This window comes from Protomyctophum parallelum, assembly GCF_964188405.1.
Source record: "Protomyctophum parallelum genome assembly, chromosome: 15".
In the NCBI taxonomy this organism is placed as follows: Eukaryota; Metazoa; Chordata; class Actinopteri; order Myctophiformes; family Myctophidae; genus Protomyctophum; species Protomyctophum parallelum.
This window is the reverse complement of record NC_139710.1, coordinates 16,684,969-16,702,672: the sequence shown is the minus strand read 5'-3', so window position 1 is coordinate 16,702,672 and position 17,704 is coordinate 16,684,969. Positions and strand designations below refer to the sequence as shown.

At 40.1% G+C, this 17,704-nt stretch overlaps 3 protein-coding genes across 4 annotated transcripts in view; 1 reads left to right on the top strand and 2 right to left on the bottom strand.

Moving 5' to 3' along the window:
* Nucleotides 1-597: 597 nt before the first annotated feature.
* fbxo4 (F-box protein 4) lies at nt 598-4,568 on the bottom strand. The gene is made up of 7 exons (XM_083783256.1): nt 4,307-4,568; nt 3,504-3,781; nt 3,114-3,340; nt 1,753-1,828; nt 1,464-1,636; nt 782-917; nt 598-681 (listed from the first exon to the last, which is right to left on the bottom strand). The coding sequence occupies exons 1-6, from the start codon at nt 4,466-4,468 to the stop codon at nt 823-825; spliced, it is 1,011 nt and encodes a 336-aa protein (XP_083639382.1). The 5' UTR covers nt 4,469-4,568; the 3' UTR covers nt 598-681; nt 782-822.
* A 510-nt stretch (nt 4,569-5,078) lies between these two features.
* Nucleotides 5,079-13,685, bottom strand: rimoc1 (rab7a interacting mon1-ccz1 complex subunit 1). 2 transcript variants are annotated; one of them, XM_083783247.1, is made up of 6 exons: nt 13,577-13,685; nt 12,732-12,841; nt 10,085-10,231; nt 8,955-9,086; nt 7,045-7,159; nt 5,079-6,899 (listed from the first exon to the last, which is right to left on the bottom strand). In XM_083783247.1, the coding sequence occupies exons 1-6, from the start codon at nt 13,668-13,670 to the stop codon at nt 6,664-6,666; spliced, it is 834 nt and encodes a 277-aa protein (XP_083639373.1). In that variant the 5' UTR covers nt 13,671-13,685; the 3' UTR covers nt 5,079-6,663. The 2 variants fall into 2 exon arrangements, with proteins under 2 accessions (XP_083639373.1, XP_083639374.1); XM_083783248.1 differs by having other exon boundaries at nt 8,955-9,080.
* Nucleotides 13,686-14,512: 827 nt separating this feature from the next.
* The window catches only part of oxct1a (3-oxoacid CoA transferase 1a), a 67,537-nt gene continuing 64,345 nt past the window's right edge, over nt 14,513-17,704 (top strand). The window contains exon 1 of the mRNA XM_083785034.1: nt 14,513-14,758. Coding sequence (XP_083641160.1) covers nt 14,663-14,758 — 96 coding nt within the window. The 5' untranslated portion in view covers nt 14,513-14,662. The remainder of the gene's footprint in view (nt 14,759-17,704) is intronic.

Sequence of the window (17,704 nt, the reverse complement as noted above, 5' to 3'; positions counted from 1 at the left end):
TTGTCCTCATTATTTTAGTTTGTGTGCGCTTGTGAAAAGAGCAGCAGTTATACAACACTGTAAAAAGTGTACCTTTCATTAAAAAAGCACATGGTACAGTATATCTTCAATTCATAACCTTTCATTAAAAAAGAACATGGTACAGTATATCTTCATTTCATACATTTATGTGGGTAGTGTAGTGAGCCTGTATCAGGCTGATTCTAAAAACGCTTCTAAATCCTGACCTAAGTTTTCTGAAAAACTTCAAATATTTAGATAGCAGCATCAAAATATTTACATTTTTGAATACTGTACATACTGTACAGAAGCCCAAGAGGGGTTCTCGTCCAGAAGGGTTAGAACACCAAAAGTGATTCCCGCCCAGAATGGGTTAAGAATAGAAAAGGGAGCTCCTCTGAGTGCAGGTCTTTGCCAGGTTGGGTGGCCTACCCAGAGGTGTGTCAGACAGTTGTATAAAAGGCAAGGATCCAATTGAGAAACGGATTACATGAACCAGCCATGAAGTGGTGTAGAACAGGTATCCTGTGTAACGACACAAGGGGTCAATTGTTTCATGTCCTCTGGCAGCAATTGGGATTAGTCGGCTAGCTGCTGCTGTAGTCTGACTCCAGAGCACTTCAGCAACCATGAAACTCCATCCAGAAGTCCAGACAAGGATTCTGCTACAATGTCCTGCACCTGACGCAGTGACAACACACAAAGACATATAGACGGATATAAACGCAGCACGGAGAGCATATGGAGATTATGAATATTATATACACAGGCAGTACTTTACCATCCAGGGATTGGGCAGTTGGGGAAGTCCAAGCCTGTGTGCTACTTCCACACAAGGTGTTCTCCAGCTGGCTCTTGGTCCTGTGCTAGTGCTACTGGATGCCAGGCTTGTGGCCATAACTGTGTCTCTTTCCACTCTGGAGACACAGGAGAGAACCAGGAGAGGTCTGGAGCTCAAGCCCCAGGCTGGACTCAACACAGCCTGGATCTGAGCTCCCTCCAACTCCCCCTCACCTAGTAATGACATAGCAAGGTAAGCAGATGTTTTCTAATTCATTAAACTGTATCTTTATTTGCCGTCTACGCCAAATCTCTTTGCCGAAAATCTGATATTTTCACCTGATATCCACCTATGACATGCCCAGAATAGGGTCTTTATGGTTTGTGTTTAAAGTCCTTTTTTATACTTTGTCATATGCCGTTGTACATCAGTTATTTTACTGACCAATGATTTGTCCTCAAAAAAGGACACTGTATCACTGTATTTGTTGGACTTCACTGTTTTAGCTGATAACTTGATCTTGTCTGTTTTAAATTTAAATTATCCGTTTTTATTGTATATATTTTGTGTGGATCCCAGGAAGACTAGCAACCACTTTGTGGAAGCTGATGGGGATCCGGATAAAGAATAAAGAATCACTATCATCCATGTTAGTTGGAGTGGTACTGGTGCCTCATCTCACCTCTGCCTGGCTCTGCATTGGATACATAGATGAAGCCATCCACTGCCAGACACACTTCCTGGACCTGCGGCGTGGGGCTGAAGACTGGGTGGCCTGACTGGTCCATTCCCCCGAAAGTGAAAAGTTTACTGCTGACATTTCGCTGTTCCACTCTGGCCCTTTCCCTCTCTGCTCTGCCAACACAAACAACAGCTTAAATAAGGTGAAGGGCATTCACAGTAATATGTGGAAATAAATGGATGATGAATTAGATTATATTGTAATACAACTTAAACTAATAAATACTTACCTATTAGTCGAGTAGAGAGTCAGAATATTGAATTTGTATTGGTTATTGTACATGAAACTGATCCCAGAACCAACTCCTAGAACAAAGGTTGGTGTGGTTATTGACTGAAAAAAGGTTTGAGAGTGGCACTTGTTATGAGACAAGACAGCCACCTACTGGAGGATAACTAAAATGACATTAGACTTTCTGGAAACAACAGCACTGGATTAAGGCCTCTAACAAGCAATAATATAGTACAAAAGTAATATTTAGAATTATTTTAGAATGAATGGTTATAGTAGTGGACAAAAAACATGCAATCAGAAAATATAGGGCCTATCATCTCTCAATTTGTCATATTGAAAGGTCTGGCACATAATACTAAAGAAAGACTTAGTAGTAGTACATGGTTTAATAGGTCTCAAAAGCATCAATCCAGGGTCAGTTGTGAACTTGTGACCAACAATAGGAGAAGAGACAAATAAAGTTGAATGGTCCCTTGGTCAGTCCTCAAGATAAAATTGATCTCTGAACTAGGAGTATGCTCAGTCAGTAGAATGCCATTCTCCACCAGGAGACCCCTAATGATAATAGTAATGTATGCAGTGAAGGTTCTACCTATACAGCCATGCAAGTAGCACCGTGCACGTGATGATTTACCAGTTGTACATGTCATGGCCTCTACTGTTTTCCTCCCTCTCTCTCATACACATTCAATTGTTTGAATTAATTAACGGTTAACAAATTTGTACTGCCCCACCTCTTGCTTCTTGAGAGCAAGTTAGCTCTGTAATGTCATAGATATGTTTACACAAGTTGACAGTCAAGATCCTGGTGGAGATAACACTAGAGATGCTCCGATACCATTTTTAGTACTCACCGATACTAATACTTTTTGTTTTTGTTGAGCAACAAATTATTTCAGCCCTCTTTTCTACACTTTAATTTCATTGTTCAATGTAATGTTAAAAATGTACCTTTTAAAAAAAAGGCAAATTTGATTTCTAAATGAAAAAATAATTACAATGTAAATGTAATATGTGTATTTCGGTGTATGCCTGGCAATATATTGGCCATACTGCGTATAGCCTCCTATTATTAGTATTTGGTGCATTTTGTGTTGTCATATACATTCATCAATACAATAGGCTACACATTGATTAAATATATTTACAACAGTACTTTCAAAAAAGAAACTTGTTTGCCTCATAGGGGAATGGATGGTAATGAGCGCTGTTTTTGGTTCACTTGGCATGCCGTTTTGCTCACACCACAGCAATCAATTGAATGTTTTGGTACCGGGTCAGAGTATTGGGCCTGATACCGACTGGTATCGGAGAAACTCTAGATAACACATGCATGATGCTAAAGCTTCATCTCACCATTTATCTGCCGCGGGGGTATGCCTGCTATAGCTACAGGGAGTATGTCCGGGCTATGCATTAGCCTGGTTACCAAAGAGACATCCAGCTGCTCCATGCCAGGGCCAAACATGGCATAGCGTGGCTCAGAGGACAGTACCAGAGACTGAAGGAATGATGCCACCGCCTCGTATGGCGGACGCAAGGGACGCCATCTTTGCCTGTGGGCTGGGCAGCCTTTCAAGTATCTGTGTCAACACAATGACAGAGACTCAATTTGTATGTCACTGATGAGAATGGACAATGTAACAGTCAAGCAGCCACAACAGATATAAGCTCCCCCATGAGCATATATTTAAGCATTGGGAGGTCAATATGGAATCACAATGGGTGGATCTATTCTGGACTCACTCTGCCATGTAGTCATGTTTGGGTTCCTTTCCTTGGTCACCATCCGCTACTTCATCCAAGTATATTTTGTCATTCTCACTACACAGTGGGCCAGCCAAGTACTGTAGTTGAGGCATGGACATGTGATCAATGGAGGACCACTGCGGCATGTCTCTCTGCAGGAAGTAGCGCCACAATAATGGGTCTCTGACCACATCCCTCCAGTAGCAGCTGGTGGCGCCGAGGCGACAGATATCCGGAGGAGACAGGAGTGTCATGATCAAGAACTGTACATTCACCTACAGACAAGTGGTTAGAATAGATTAACCCTAGTAATGGAGGCTGGAGCATAGGTGGTGGTCTGTTTCATAGTTCTGTCAGATTTGCCAATTCAATTTCTGAATTATGCGTGACTGATTTAATTACCATATTTTATATTCAGAGACTACATTATGATGTCAATTCAATTCAAAGGAGCTTTATTGGCAATTTGGCATGATGTCACTCCCAACAGTAGCCAAGTTGATACAAGACTGAGTGACAGGCATGATATCATTACGAGTATAATGATGACCGATGACAGTCTCGATCCTTTGGCGCTGTTGAAATGTTCCTATGCCTAACAGTAGGGGGAGCGAGAGTAAAAGAAAAGTGTAAGGGAGAGGGAAAAGGGTTTGTCTTGTATCCGGCGTATCTGTGTATCAGATTGTGAAAATGTAATAACAATCATAATAAAATGATTGAAAGACAGAACTAGTGTATTGTCTGCTAGCGTGCTACTGCTGCTTGATTATTTTATGGATATACATACTACATATACTCACCGGCAAGACGTCCAGAAAACATGGCATATCCTCCGCGTCTGTGTCGGCGACAGTTGTCAGATCATCTTCGAGTTTACCTGCACTTGAAAAGTATTTCTCTCTGAAACGCCTGAGACTGCGAATCACAGCATATTCACTAAACTGCCGAGTTTTCCCCTCCATGTGGTGACGGTGTTGAAAGGTGACGACTGTCCTTTTCGTCAACGCATATCGGAATACTACTTAAGCTTTAAGAGAACGATTGTAAAAACATTGTGAAATGTGTGCAAAGTGTCAAACCTATGACGGCAACAAATATGACGTTTCGTTGGCACTTCCTTGTTGGGAGTTTGTGGTGCATTCTGGATATTGTAGTCCTAGACAGATGGTGGACATAATTATTCAGGCTAGAACAGTGGTTTTCAACCTTTGTCATATCAAGGTCCATTATTTATTTGAGCCACGGACCACCATTTGATGAGAATTAGCCTCAGTCCCAAAACGTTGAATATTTTGTTGTCGTCGGAATGTGTCCACAATGACATGCTGTAATGATGTGATCAAAATAATTATTCTACAATTTCTAATAATTTAACTCTTAAGGGTTTCATTTTATGCTCAAGAGTTAAAGATCTATTAGGGTCCATTTGGTTACCAGCTCTCCATCATTTAGCTGGGGACCACCTGGAACCCCTCAAGGACCACTGGTTGAAAACCACTGGGCTAGCTTGGAGACCATCAAATTCTAATATATACACACACACAGTAGTACAGGCCATGATTTAGACAATGATTTTGCCATTAACCAACGCGCCTATTTATTTTCAATGAAGACATTAAAAAAACAATATTTTTTTTTCTTCCTCAAAAGACCACCAACACAGATTCTCCATTTATAGGCATACTATCAAAGTTATCAGAGTTGCAGAAAATGGAACTTACAATAGATGAGGGAAAACAAGTGGCATATTACAAAGCTGATATTAAGAATAAAACTGTACATACTTGAAAAAGGTCTTGAATACTTCAGTCTCAATCAACACTTTTTGTGATCATCTCCTTTACCTTTTTGTAATATATAAATGCAATTAATAAAAAAAAAATATTAACAAAAAACAAAGGCAAAAAGCAAATAAAAATAAATTAAAAAAAACAAATGCTGTGCAATCTCTCATTCCCAGCTGGATTATCGTTAAACTTTAAACAATCGTTTTTTGTTTTGTTTTTTAAATGTTATTTTCTTAATAATCTTTTTTTATATTAATATTAATGTAATTCTACCACATTCTCAGAGCAAAAGACATGCCCAAACCAACAGTCTGGAATCTGGAAGATAAGTGCTTTTCAGGGGGAGGATAGGGAGAAAAATATTCGATAAGATTCCTCCTTTACCTCCCCAACAACTTTACACCATATAACTTACACTCTCTACACTGCAAAACCATGAGTGTTAATTTATCTCTTGAGTGTCCAAGTGAAACCAAATGAACTCCATTGGGTTCCCGATTCCGATCAACAAGAACTACCAAAAGATCTACCCAAGTACCCAAAGATCTCCACATATTGTATAGTAAGAGGGGCATGGTGCAGGTGAAAGCTTTCTGGGCCCTCGCATCCCAGAAGCAGACGAGAGATTCCTACATACTCTCTGGATGCAGTAGTGCTGCTCTTGCTGGAGGAGATTGAGGGCATGGGTATCATTCTTAATTACCTTATTGCTGCCCATTTCTTCTATGAAGTTCTGGTTGTCAGCTGGGCCTAGAGCTCTCTTCCTGGATCATATAGACACAGCCTGTTACTGGCCAAAAACCTTTAAGAGAAACTGCAGCTGAGCTCCATGGCCCACCAATTCAGCTCCAATAGGTCCTTATACCATAATATTAGATAATTTCTGACAGTTTGACAGTTTAACTAAGAATTAAAAAATGTGACTGCCAAAGTTTAATATTTTGCACAGTATTTTCTTTTATTCAAGCTATTTCTAGTTATTTATTATTATATTTGTTGTCAGTTTGGTATGCACACTTAGTAAGTGCTATAACAAAAGCATAATGTATTGCTAAATACTGAATTACATTTTTCTTTTGCCAAATTGACCCATACAGGTCCATTTGGACACTCAAGAGTTAAATGAACACGGACAATTTTACTGTGTAGCCTCCCATTCTCCCACCTTTGGCCAGAGCTGGCAAAGGATGAGGTTGCCTATAGACACTGATCCAAGGACTACACCCCACCCCCTCCCACCTGTCTGCTTTGCCCCACCATCATACCACACCCCTAACCAAAAGGGTGATGATTTTATTTAGGGGTGATATAATTAAATACTGATCTCAGATCTGTGCCTGAGGGCAACTTCAACACAGAAGCAGCTCAGTTCACTGTAAGATACTAAGGATTTCCTTGGCATTCTCTGTGTTCCAACCCTGGCCCTGCAGAGGACCCTCGCAGGCCAGCACGTATTTGTTGAGGATCTGTGTTCCAATGTCCCGGAACTGGAGACGGTCTTCTTTGCGCTCCATTGTGTCAACGCTGCAGTCCTCATACTTAACTGCCCAGAAGCACATCTCACCGATGTACATCATTGTCAACAGGTGGGTGTCCGAGAAGATGCCTGGTTGAAAAGGTATGCAGGGATGAAAATCAAACGACTACCGTACTTTGTATAAGAAGTACTAGTTTGTTTGAATGCTTTGATCATTAAACTTTTGTCAAGATTGGTACACCATGTGTGAGAGAGATCTGACTGTTTTTCTTACCTTCAGAGAGGAAGTTGGCTGTAGCAGTATCATGGAGCACAACTCCATCATTAAGTTTCACAGAATTCCTCACCTGTAGCATTCGCATCAGGTAACGTACACCCTCCTGAATACACTGTGCCAACAGAACCAGAGAAGACCATTATGGTGGTGAATACTCTGGTGAGCCGTAGAGGAAATGGTAGCAGAGTATTTTACATTGTTAAGCACACATACGCGTCAAGAGGTGGCAAGAAAATGCCTAGAGCAGGTGTCTCTTCCTGTGTTTAAACAGCTGGTGGATGGAAATGCAGCTTAAACTTGTAGCATCGGCAAAGCGCTTCAGTTTTTTGGCCAACGCTGAAGTTGAAGCCACGCACAAGTGTAATTTCCATCCACCGGCTGTTTAAAAACACGGAAGAGATGCCTGCTCTAGGCATTTTTTGACGTGACAGTGTGCCTGCGCCCTAATGGTTTGGGAGTGGCATGGCCAACGGTGGATCAACAAACAATTTACCCTTTGAGTATAAGCAAACGATTGCATGAATGCAAACATACCTACTCCCACATCTATCACTGCCTATAATTTTTTACCTTGCCATCTCATGCTAAAATAAGACCTTTATCTTAGTAGAACAAAGCTGCATTCACACTGGCAGCTACAGAAGATAAACAAAACTACAAAGTGATGCAGTGTGCAACAGTCTGTCACAGAGTTGCAGTTGTAGTGTTGATCACACTACAACCGCAACTCTGTGACATTAAGTACGCGCAAGCAACAACAATATATAGGAAAATAAAGCCTGGGGTTAAAAAGAATATGGAACTAGCGGACGGAAATTATTACAAGCAGGAATTGTGTGGAGAGTGAAGGAGAGTTACAAATGTTGGGCATCGCTTTGTATCTTCATGTTGCAGGCATCCATGGAAAAATGAATCGTAGACTTTGTATCTGCCAGTGTGAATGCAGCAGCAGTCTTCTAGCTATAGCTACTGTCTCATTTAATTTAATTTATTATGAAGATTACATTTATGATGGGTATTACAGTTGTAGGCTCCATTAAATTTGTGATGAGATGAAAGAATGATAGCCTGATTTGATTTCCAGCCTGATTCGCAGTGTTCTGTGATTTGTTTTGTCACTTTGTCACTCAGTCTGGAAAGACATGCCAAAACTGATAAATTGACCAGAGGCTTCCGATTGGTCTGGTTGGATTAAAAACACTAGTTTGACATCATATCAATGTCCAGCTCTGCTGTTGCCCTGTTAACGTCCCATCCCCTGATCATTCATCACTCACCCCACACAGCTGGCAGTTTTTTTGTACTACTGAATCTGACATAGTGGACGACTGAATAAAACTAGAATTTACTTTTTACCATAGGTCTCGAGTCTTAAACTGTCACACATTTTTCAACAGTGAGAAAAGCATGGACAGAGTGGCGCTGGCTGATGACGTATCAGCAACAAAGTAGCTACAAAACAGGTGACGTTATGAAATACGAGTCAAAACAGGAGGCTGGCCAGACTGAGTAGCGGAGTGACAAAACAAATTCACGGAACGCAGTAAATATGGCTGGAAACCAGGCTAAAAGAATGATGCCATTTTTTAACCCAACATGGGCAGACATTACAATGCAATGTAATACTGTCCCTGCTATAACTTTCTTCAAAACCTTTCACTTAATGAATTTAATTTCTCAAATAACTCAAATAAATACATGTGGCACACAGGTCTCTGCCCGGATTAAATGGGAACTTTGCCATTATGTGGTATGTAGCCTACTATATGGCCATCTACCTTCACGACTGGCCACTTCTGACCAATCACTACCATTTTCGTCAAATATAAACGGGATCGATGCAACTGTATGTTTCCATCATGATCATTAGTACCTGTACCCTCTATGATATAAGAATGGTGTGTTACCTTAAGGAATGTGTCCTTGTTCTTCTTGATCCATTGCTTACGTTGGTGAAGTGTGTGGCAGTACATGTACAGTAGAGCTCCACGTCTCCAGTACAGACATTCTAATAGCTCAAGGCCCAACACAGACTGCACCTGCCATAGATCAAAGGACAAGGACAACCATGTGAGAAAGTGATGATTGCATTAAATGTGGGTCAACTTATGTGGGTCAACTTAATCTCGATAACAATTATCCAGCAGAGACAGCTATATAGAGTAGCCAGAGTGTACAAGTGAGTACTAGTCTTGCACAAAAAACACTGTCTAAATCACAAATGTGATGACGGCTATTTAGCCCAAGGAGTGTTTTCGTGCAAAACTAATGCTTGGAATGGATTCAGCATCATGAAAAACCCCTAGTTTGACACTTCACATGCTACTTAAAGCATAATGAAATTTTGCCTTATATTGTTTAATGGTACCCCAACTTTCAGCAGCTGTCACAAGTTTCCCAAGGGAGTTGGGTTGGAACATATGTATATGTTATAGTAGACACCTTTATGAACACATTTGTGAAGAAAGCTAGTGGTAAGTATTTTATTTGCAGATTTACCACACATTTCGCTAGTTTTCGGATGCATCCTTCTCCGTATACAACACAATACACTTATTTTCAGTTCCTTCAAGTTTGCGCCAATGACAAATGTGATTATGTGACTAATTGTGCAATTAACTACACAAATCAACTACACTAATTACACAAAACAATCTCTGAAGCCTCGTCGTACAACAGTGTCGCTCACTGAAGTAATTGTATCTTCACAACTTTATTGTCCAAGACCAAGTAGTCATTATGTCGCAGAATCATCAATGCCTGAATCATGATGCATCATAGAATCAATTATTTTCCACACCTCTAATACAAATAAAACAGAAAACAGAGTATTATTTTAATTGCAAAACTGATATCTGGAATAGAGATGAATACCTATAGAAAAGGTTTGTGACTGGCAACCACAGACAATGATTTATCAGTGTTTGGCTGGGGAATAAATCTGCTTTCTAAAGCAAAGTTTAAATCCAAGTGCATGCTTCTCATGTGTAATTAGACACACATGAGCACTGACCCCCATCCCACTACCACAACCCACCTCCTGTGCTGGTGCCAATCTTCCAGCCAACACCTCTGGCTCAGTGAGATCCTGCAAAAGCTGCTGAATTTTGAATGGTGAGCAGTCTTCAGGAAACTCCTGGTCCACGAGCTTATTCTCCTCATAAAATGTTATGTCTAGTATCACCTAAAACACACAAAGAAAACACCCAAAATAGAAATAGAAACAGTAACACGTTTTTTTTTTTAAATTAATTCCATGCAAAGCCTGCCATCCAAAAACCTTCCCAAACTCTCATGGGGGTATAATAAACATATCTGCTGTCAGAAAGAAACCACCTCCAAAATGTTAATTTTTCTGAAAATGAAGAAAACCTTATATTTGTAAAACAATGCAATACTGCCTCATCAAAGTTATTGTGACTTTATATATTGTCCATTACTTGCATGAGAGGGGGAGAGGTGGTGGAGTTAGATGCTTTTAGACAGTTTGAGTGTCCAATGGATTTAAGAGGTTTTTCCCAAGCCCTTTAATACATTTCATTGCTTCAATATCGTTTTAACCAACACACAGACTGGTTTTCAATAGCATTGATTTATGGAAGAAAAGAAACCCTCAAAAATTGAGTTACTGTAGGTGATTATAATTTGTCTCGATCCTTAGACAGGCCTTTCGGCTACTGAATACGGTATTTCAGTTACCTTGTGTGATTGTCAACACACAGATGTTGTGATAAGGGCGATAATGCGGAAGGGTGTTAACAAAAGCCCTTCCCAATTCCCCACTTAAGATTGAATTGTAGGGAATTCTGAACCAAGTTAGGATGTAATATTAATCGACCATGCGTCCTCAAAAAAGAGATCAAGTACCTCTTGAAATATACTGTGGCCAATACCTGGGTACATTCAAGGCCATACATAGACCAATAACAGTCCAGCAATATCATATTTAGAATAGATCAATCATTTGTGACTTCTACTGACTGTACCACAAAGATAAAATTACAACCTCTGGCGTTGCCACCCAATGAAATTATCCAATACATTCCTATTAACATTAACATATTCAGCATCCATGTAATGTAAAGAAATGTGCACAATTCCATTAAACTGTTAGAATAAGATTTTGCAAGCCCAAATCACAAGCAGTATCCAACAGCCCAGGTAATTAAATAGCAGAATTTATTATCAATCTGTGATCATTTTCACCTTTGGATTTAATTGACAAACTGCATGCTTCATTTGGCTAGCAAACCGATCACTACTTTTCTGTCAATATTTGAGTAAACTAGGTTATAATTTCCATAGTAGTTATAACCTGCTATAATAATGGGGTGGCAGTGGTTCAGGAGATAGAGTGGCTGTTTGGTAACCAGAAGGCTCCCAGTTCAATCGCCGGCAGCTCCTGGCTTCATGTCAGTGTCCTTGAGCAAAACACTGAAACCCTAAAGGGGAATACCACTCATTTTCAACATTGAAGTACCGGTATGTCATTAATATACCTTAGAGTTGTTGTGTGGAAATAATAAAGTCCCCCACTTCTGTTTAGCCTAGAACTGGAGGTCTAGAACTTTGGGTCATGTGATCAGGGACGTCACAAAGATGTACTCATTGTTGCGTTCACACGAGCAGATGAAACGATGCAGTCTACCATTCATTGTCAATGGAAGCCAGTGACATGACATTGCAAAGACGCAATGATGCATGTAGCTGCTCCAAATCAACTCACACAACATGTGATTCGTCTTTGCCTTGTTTCATCTGCCCGTGTGAACGCAACATTTGGCCTGCAAAGTACATCGTGATGTCACTGATCAGTGCATGACCCAAAGTTCTAGGCTACACAGGTTACGAGCAGGACTTTCAAATCTCCATAAGTCAAAATCCAGCAGAGCTGTCCATGGGGGATCTTCAGCCATACAAATTTCGGATGTAATTTGTGACTTTGTACTGCGTAGCTCCCGACGCTTCTGGCCAGAGGTAAACAGTGTGTGCTTGTGCTAATGATACTAATGTGTGTGTGTACTGAGTGGGTGTACGGGGCGGGCAAACTGAAAATGAACGCTGATGGTGCCACAGGGAACTTCATTTATGCTAACAGCTAGCTGGCAGAGAAATAATTAATGACAGTTCAATGTTGAAAATGAGTGGTATTCCACATAACTGTTGGGCCTTGCATGGTAGCCTCCACCATCTGTGTGTGTATGGAACATTATAGAGTAAAGACACTTTAGAAAAGCAAACCAATATTTTTCCCTCTCATTATTATACAATTTTCAGAACAAGGACTGGTGTAGTCTGAAACTATTGAATAATCTTTACTTAACTAATGTAAACAATAAACATAACAGGTCTATTCAGAAAAAAGCACTGCTTTTTAATCCAGTAATTAACCAAACTGAAAACAGCTGAACATTTCTCCACGTAATATATAAAATGAAAATATATGACCATCAATAATTTGTCTTAATACTTTCCAAAGTAGTCTTTGTGCCACGGCTCTGAAACAGTTGGATGATAATTTGGAGGAAAGATGTTTTTCCTTAAGCAACAGTCCATGGCAGCTTAATTTAGTATAAGCAATGGGCCGGTTGATTTCCAAAATCATATAGAGCCTAAAAATAATCAATGTTGCCATTATGTTGTGCCTACTGAACATTAAGATATTGGGCAACACTCTGCAGTACCTGTGTGTAATCCTGAAGCAGTTTAGGAAGACTGCTACTCTCCCCTCCTTGTCTGTAAAAGCTTTTCAACTTGTCTAGTATGGCAGACGCATTCTGCAAATAGTCATCATCTATGGAAAATAGAGATTTGTTAGGAACTACAATTCTAATGACAATTCTTTCAACATGTCAAGTTAAGATACACTACAGTGACGCTATAGTGTTCATCTGATGAATACCATTTGTTCATGCAAAATAACAGGGTTAATGAAAGGGTAGATAACCTACAAATAAATAGTTGTTTTTCATTTCGAGGCTGAATACAGATGTGTCATTGTCGCATATTTGTGTTTTTAAACTAGAAATAAGTACCACAACTGAGATACAGCTCAACATTGGATTGACAACTGATCGTCTAACGTTAGTTCACATTGGGTAGCTCACTCGTGGAGGTATAGGTAGGTAACATTAGGTAGTAGCTTGTTGACAAGTTGCACATGGCTCAATATATTTCAGAAAGCCAGATGACTTCGCTATTTAGCAACACGCATGTTCTTTAGCTAGCATTAGCAAGCTAACACTGTGCCAACCCGTCAAAATGCAGGTAGTTAGCTCACATTTAAGTTGGCATGCAATAAAACATGCTAAAACGTCAATATGTTCATATCACACCGTACAGTCCGGCTGCCGAGAGTTTATTTGGAAAACACGTAATGTTTCATCAGAAGAGCAGTTGTTGTTGCTATGGTAGCATCGAGCTAAGTTAGATAACGCTAGCTAGCTAGCAGAGCAATTAAACTGGACAAAGCTGTCACCTACACAAAAGGAACGAGCACAACGTTCATCATTGTGTGTGTGTTTTGTACCTTGTTTTTCTGTTCGGAGGCTGGCACACTTGATATCCAACTCAAATATCCTTCTCTCCAGCTCGAACCCCTGTCGCCTGCAGTCGTCGGCCATGACTAAAAAACGTTGGTCACGTGAGCCTAGGATTATTCACGTGCCCCAAAGTGTGTTTATGTTTCCTTTTTGTGTTATAGAAACAACGGAGGACAGATCGAGGAAATATAATAAAATGCGAATTTATCATATTAAATTATTATACTTTGTCATATTTATTTTGTTAAGTATACTTACTTTGTCGCACGACCCTTTCGCAAGTAAAAAGCCTGTGTTTTATTTATTTTATTTGGTTGTCTTATTTGGAATACAACAAACAAACAAAGAATATTAATAAAATTACAAAGTATAAACACGTGTATTTACAATGTGGGCCATTTAAGGCAATAGTAAAATAGAACTATTTGAGACAAGTTAAAATAACAATAAGCATAGTATAGTATAGTATTAAATAAGTTATAACCTACTCAATAAATGCCTGGCTGTCTAGATTTAATTTGCGCAGGTCGACATTCCACAGAGTGACAGAGAAATAACATTTTGTATAGGGCTAGGTTACTTGCTTTTCCTCATCATAAGAATGTGTGTAATTTTGTATCTCTCAATTCAAATTATCTTTATTGGCATGAGAAAACATACGTTTACATTGCTAAAGGAAAAGTGGAACAAAAGAAACAATCAAAACAAAACAATGTATGTACAAAGAAATATTGAATATATATGGGAGTAAAATAAAAAGTAAGTACACGCACGCGCGCGCACACACACACGCACCCGCGGTGAAGCAGTTAAATGTTAATGAGCTCGAGCGTCTGTCACTCTGTTGGTCACGCCTCCTGTGCCCAGCCCCCCGCCCACAGCGCGCTCATCACTTGCAGACTGACTGTCAGCCGCCAGGCTCTGCTGCAGCTAATGTTAGCTGCACTGTTGCGAGCTTTCAGTCGGCATCATCCCTCCCCGTCAACACAACAACCCGTGCCTCAAAAAACCCACGGTCCACGTAACCTCTCCCCTGTGCTGCACTGCTAGCAGCCATCTGACACCTCTAAAACATGGCGGCCTTTAAAGTATTGACGAGGGTGGAAAATGTGTTCTTCAAAAATCTATCTGGTTCCTACTACTCACTCACTACTCATTCCTTGAACAAGGTCAGTATTATTTTTGCAAAGGAAATATTCGCACATCCACTTTGTTCAGATGCAGACCTGTGCGTAAAGTGCGCGGGACAGTGACAACTGAAGCAAAGTATTTCATGAACAAAAATCCTGCACAATGCTGTCTGCTCTTGCATATCAGCATGAGCTTTTTTAATTCAAATTGACAGACGTTTCGGTTCCTCTGGAGTCTGGACCTTCATTGAAATTCGACCAGTGGTAGTGAGCACCGAGGCTAACCGAGACATGTACAGTCCAAATTAAAATAAGGTTTATAATCACTTATATATTGTATATGTATATTACATTATACATTATTTGTTTCTGTTGTGTGTTGCACTGCCAGAGATGTTGTTGGTTCATCCGTCAACTGACCCAATCAGGCCAATCTGTTAGCATATCGGTCAAATAATAAAGTAAGTAAGTCACCTCCACAAAATACATGTGACCTCCCGATTGTCCTGAGATTTGAGACGTTATATGCATGCAAAATCCAACAATGTGTTTTGAATAGCCATTTAAATATTATTTTAAATGCAGTATATATTTCAATTTGGAACTTGTATCTCACTGCATCGACACCTCACAAACATGCACTTTAGTTAGTTGGATGACATTGACGTGTGCTGTATCTTTTCCCAAGAGGGGTGTGTGTGTTAAGTGTTTGATTGATTGATTGAAATATTTATTAACAGTTTGCAGAATTACAGTAGAATTTCAAGCACAACTCAATACAAAAGACTGTGAGTGGACGACCCAATAAAGCATTACACTTGTTTACAAGAGGGTCCACGTTGTTCAATTAATCAAAACATTTAGAGACGTACAAATAGACACTTCTATATAGCCAAAGAACAGAACAGAACAGGAATTCATCATAAAGGAGGTAAAAAGGGAAAATAAACATATACAGTGAGGGGGGGAAACAAAGGGGGGGGGGGGGGATTCCGATTTTATGGGGGCCAGTTTCAAATTGCTTTTGAGAGCGGTTTTGAAGGAGTCAAGGGATTCACATGTCTTAATGACTGTTGGTAGGGCGTTCCACATTTTGGTGGCATAGGAGCGAAAATAATTTAGTCCCTTGTTTGTGCCGAATCTGGGTTGTACATGGTTTGTTGCACTCCCTCTGGTGTTGTGGGTGTGGACTTCGTTAACATTAAGGAAGTATTTAGACAGGTACATGGGTATCTTGGTGGTGTATCCCATTGCAAGATGCTGCACTGTACTAAAGATGCTGCTCTGTCGTCGACCCTAAGCCATTCCAGCCTGTCAAAGTGGGCAGGGGTTCGGGGGGTGAGGCCAAGTACGAGCCTGACGTGTGTGTGTGTGTGTGTGTGTGTGTGTGTGTGGACTACAAATGTTGAGAGAGAGAGAAATCAGAGATCGTTCTTGCATAACTTACTACCAGCATGGTCCCACACGAGTCACACAGCTGATGAGAATGTTTCCATTGCAGCCATGTGTATGGGATAGACTCGCACCCATAAATAGCCCTGAAAACAATTGAAGCACATCCAAGAGCATAATAAGCTTATATGTAGAGCAACTTTATTAAAGGAATGATGATTCATTTTTCCATCTCCTGCTCTTCTAGTGAAAATGTGTATAGCCATAGAGTATACACTCCTCTTAAAGATGTTAATAAAAATAATATGTAAAGAAGGCTCTAGCTCCAGAGTAGAATACACATTAGTCCAGTTTATATTTCTGACATCTTGGTTATAACATCTCAGACACAGCCAAGATATGATGAATGGTGTTATCCTGAGATAGAGTAGACCGTTCATCATAAGGCCCCTTACAGGATTAACATGTTGAATTTCACAATTTGAAATAGGTTTATAATTTTAAGGTTGTTAAACATTTTCTGGTTTCCAAAATAGTTGCAACCACCTTGGCACATTTAACGAGGGAATATTTCTAACGGGGTGAATGTTTCTCTTGGGCAGCCTATACAACTGAATCACAGCCATACTGATATTCAACACAACCTCAAGTGTGATCTTGTGTAATAAACAGTTTTTATTAGTTAACAGTAAACAGAAAACAACAGATTATTATCTTTATGTTTTTGTAATAATTTATTTCGCTCTGCCAACTCAACTGGACTTGGACTTGGACAGTGTATCTAAGATAGATAATGACAGACCAATCAAATTACTTGGTTGGAACTAACTGTTGCATAATTAGTTATGCCAAGGGTTAATGAATAAAGCAATAGGTGAGGATGGGATTCTGTCTGAAAATGAAAGCCCTGGCCCCAGATGGAGTTAAAGTTGACTTTATAAGAACTCCTTCCTGGTAGACAGTCAGTTTTACACCCTTTACTGACTGTCCACCAGATGGTTTTCTCACATGGAAAAGACAGGAAGGAAAAGACAGGAACTGTCAGGAACTGCCGATTGGGCACTGGCCTACTTGGAACGATGCAAGTTAGAAATGAATGCCCCACCCAGTTATTATGTCCCTGTCCCTTTTATGCCCATATATGGAGTTCTTTGTCAGGCATACCCAAGTATGGAGTCTATGCAGATGTCAGAATGATGTCAGGCCAGCTCCATATATGGAGCATGGGCAGCGGCCCTGTCCAGAGCCCAGGAAGAGCCTTTTGTGGTGGTTCTGGACAACCGTGGGTCCGACCAACTCGACACCAGGCACTGCACTTCCTGTGGGGGTGTGGAATGCGTATGTCAAATTTGAAGTCGGTGGTGCTAACGGTTCTCTAGTTACGTGCATTACAGATGTACAGAGACATGGTGCATTTATACATAGAGTTAACATATCTGTACTGTAAATTGAACACAACCCACAACCTAGGGAAATCTGGGCTTCAAAACAGAGTGGGTCGTTAGTTGTACTTTGAAAGGTGCATTACTGTTTTTCATACAATGTAGATGGAATAATGATGATGCATTGAATCACTAGGGTCAACGTGCAACA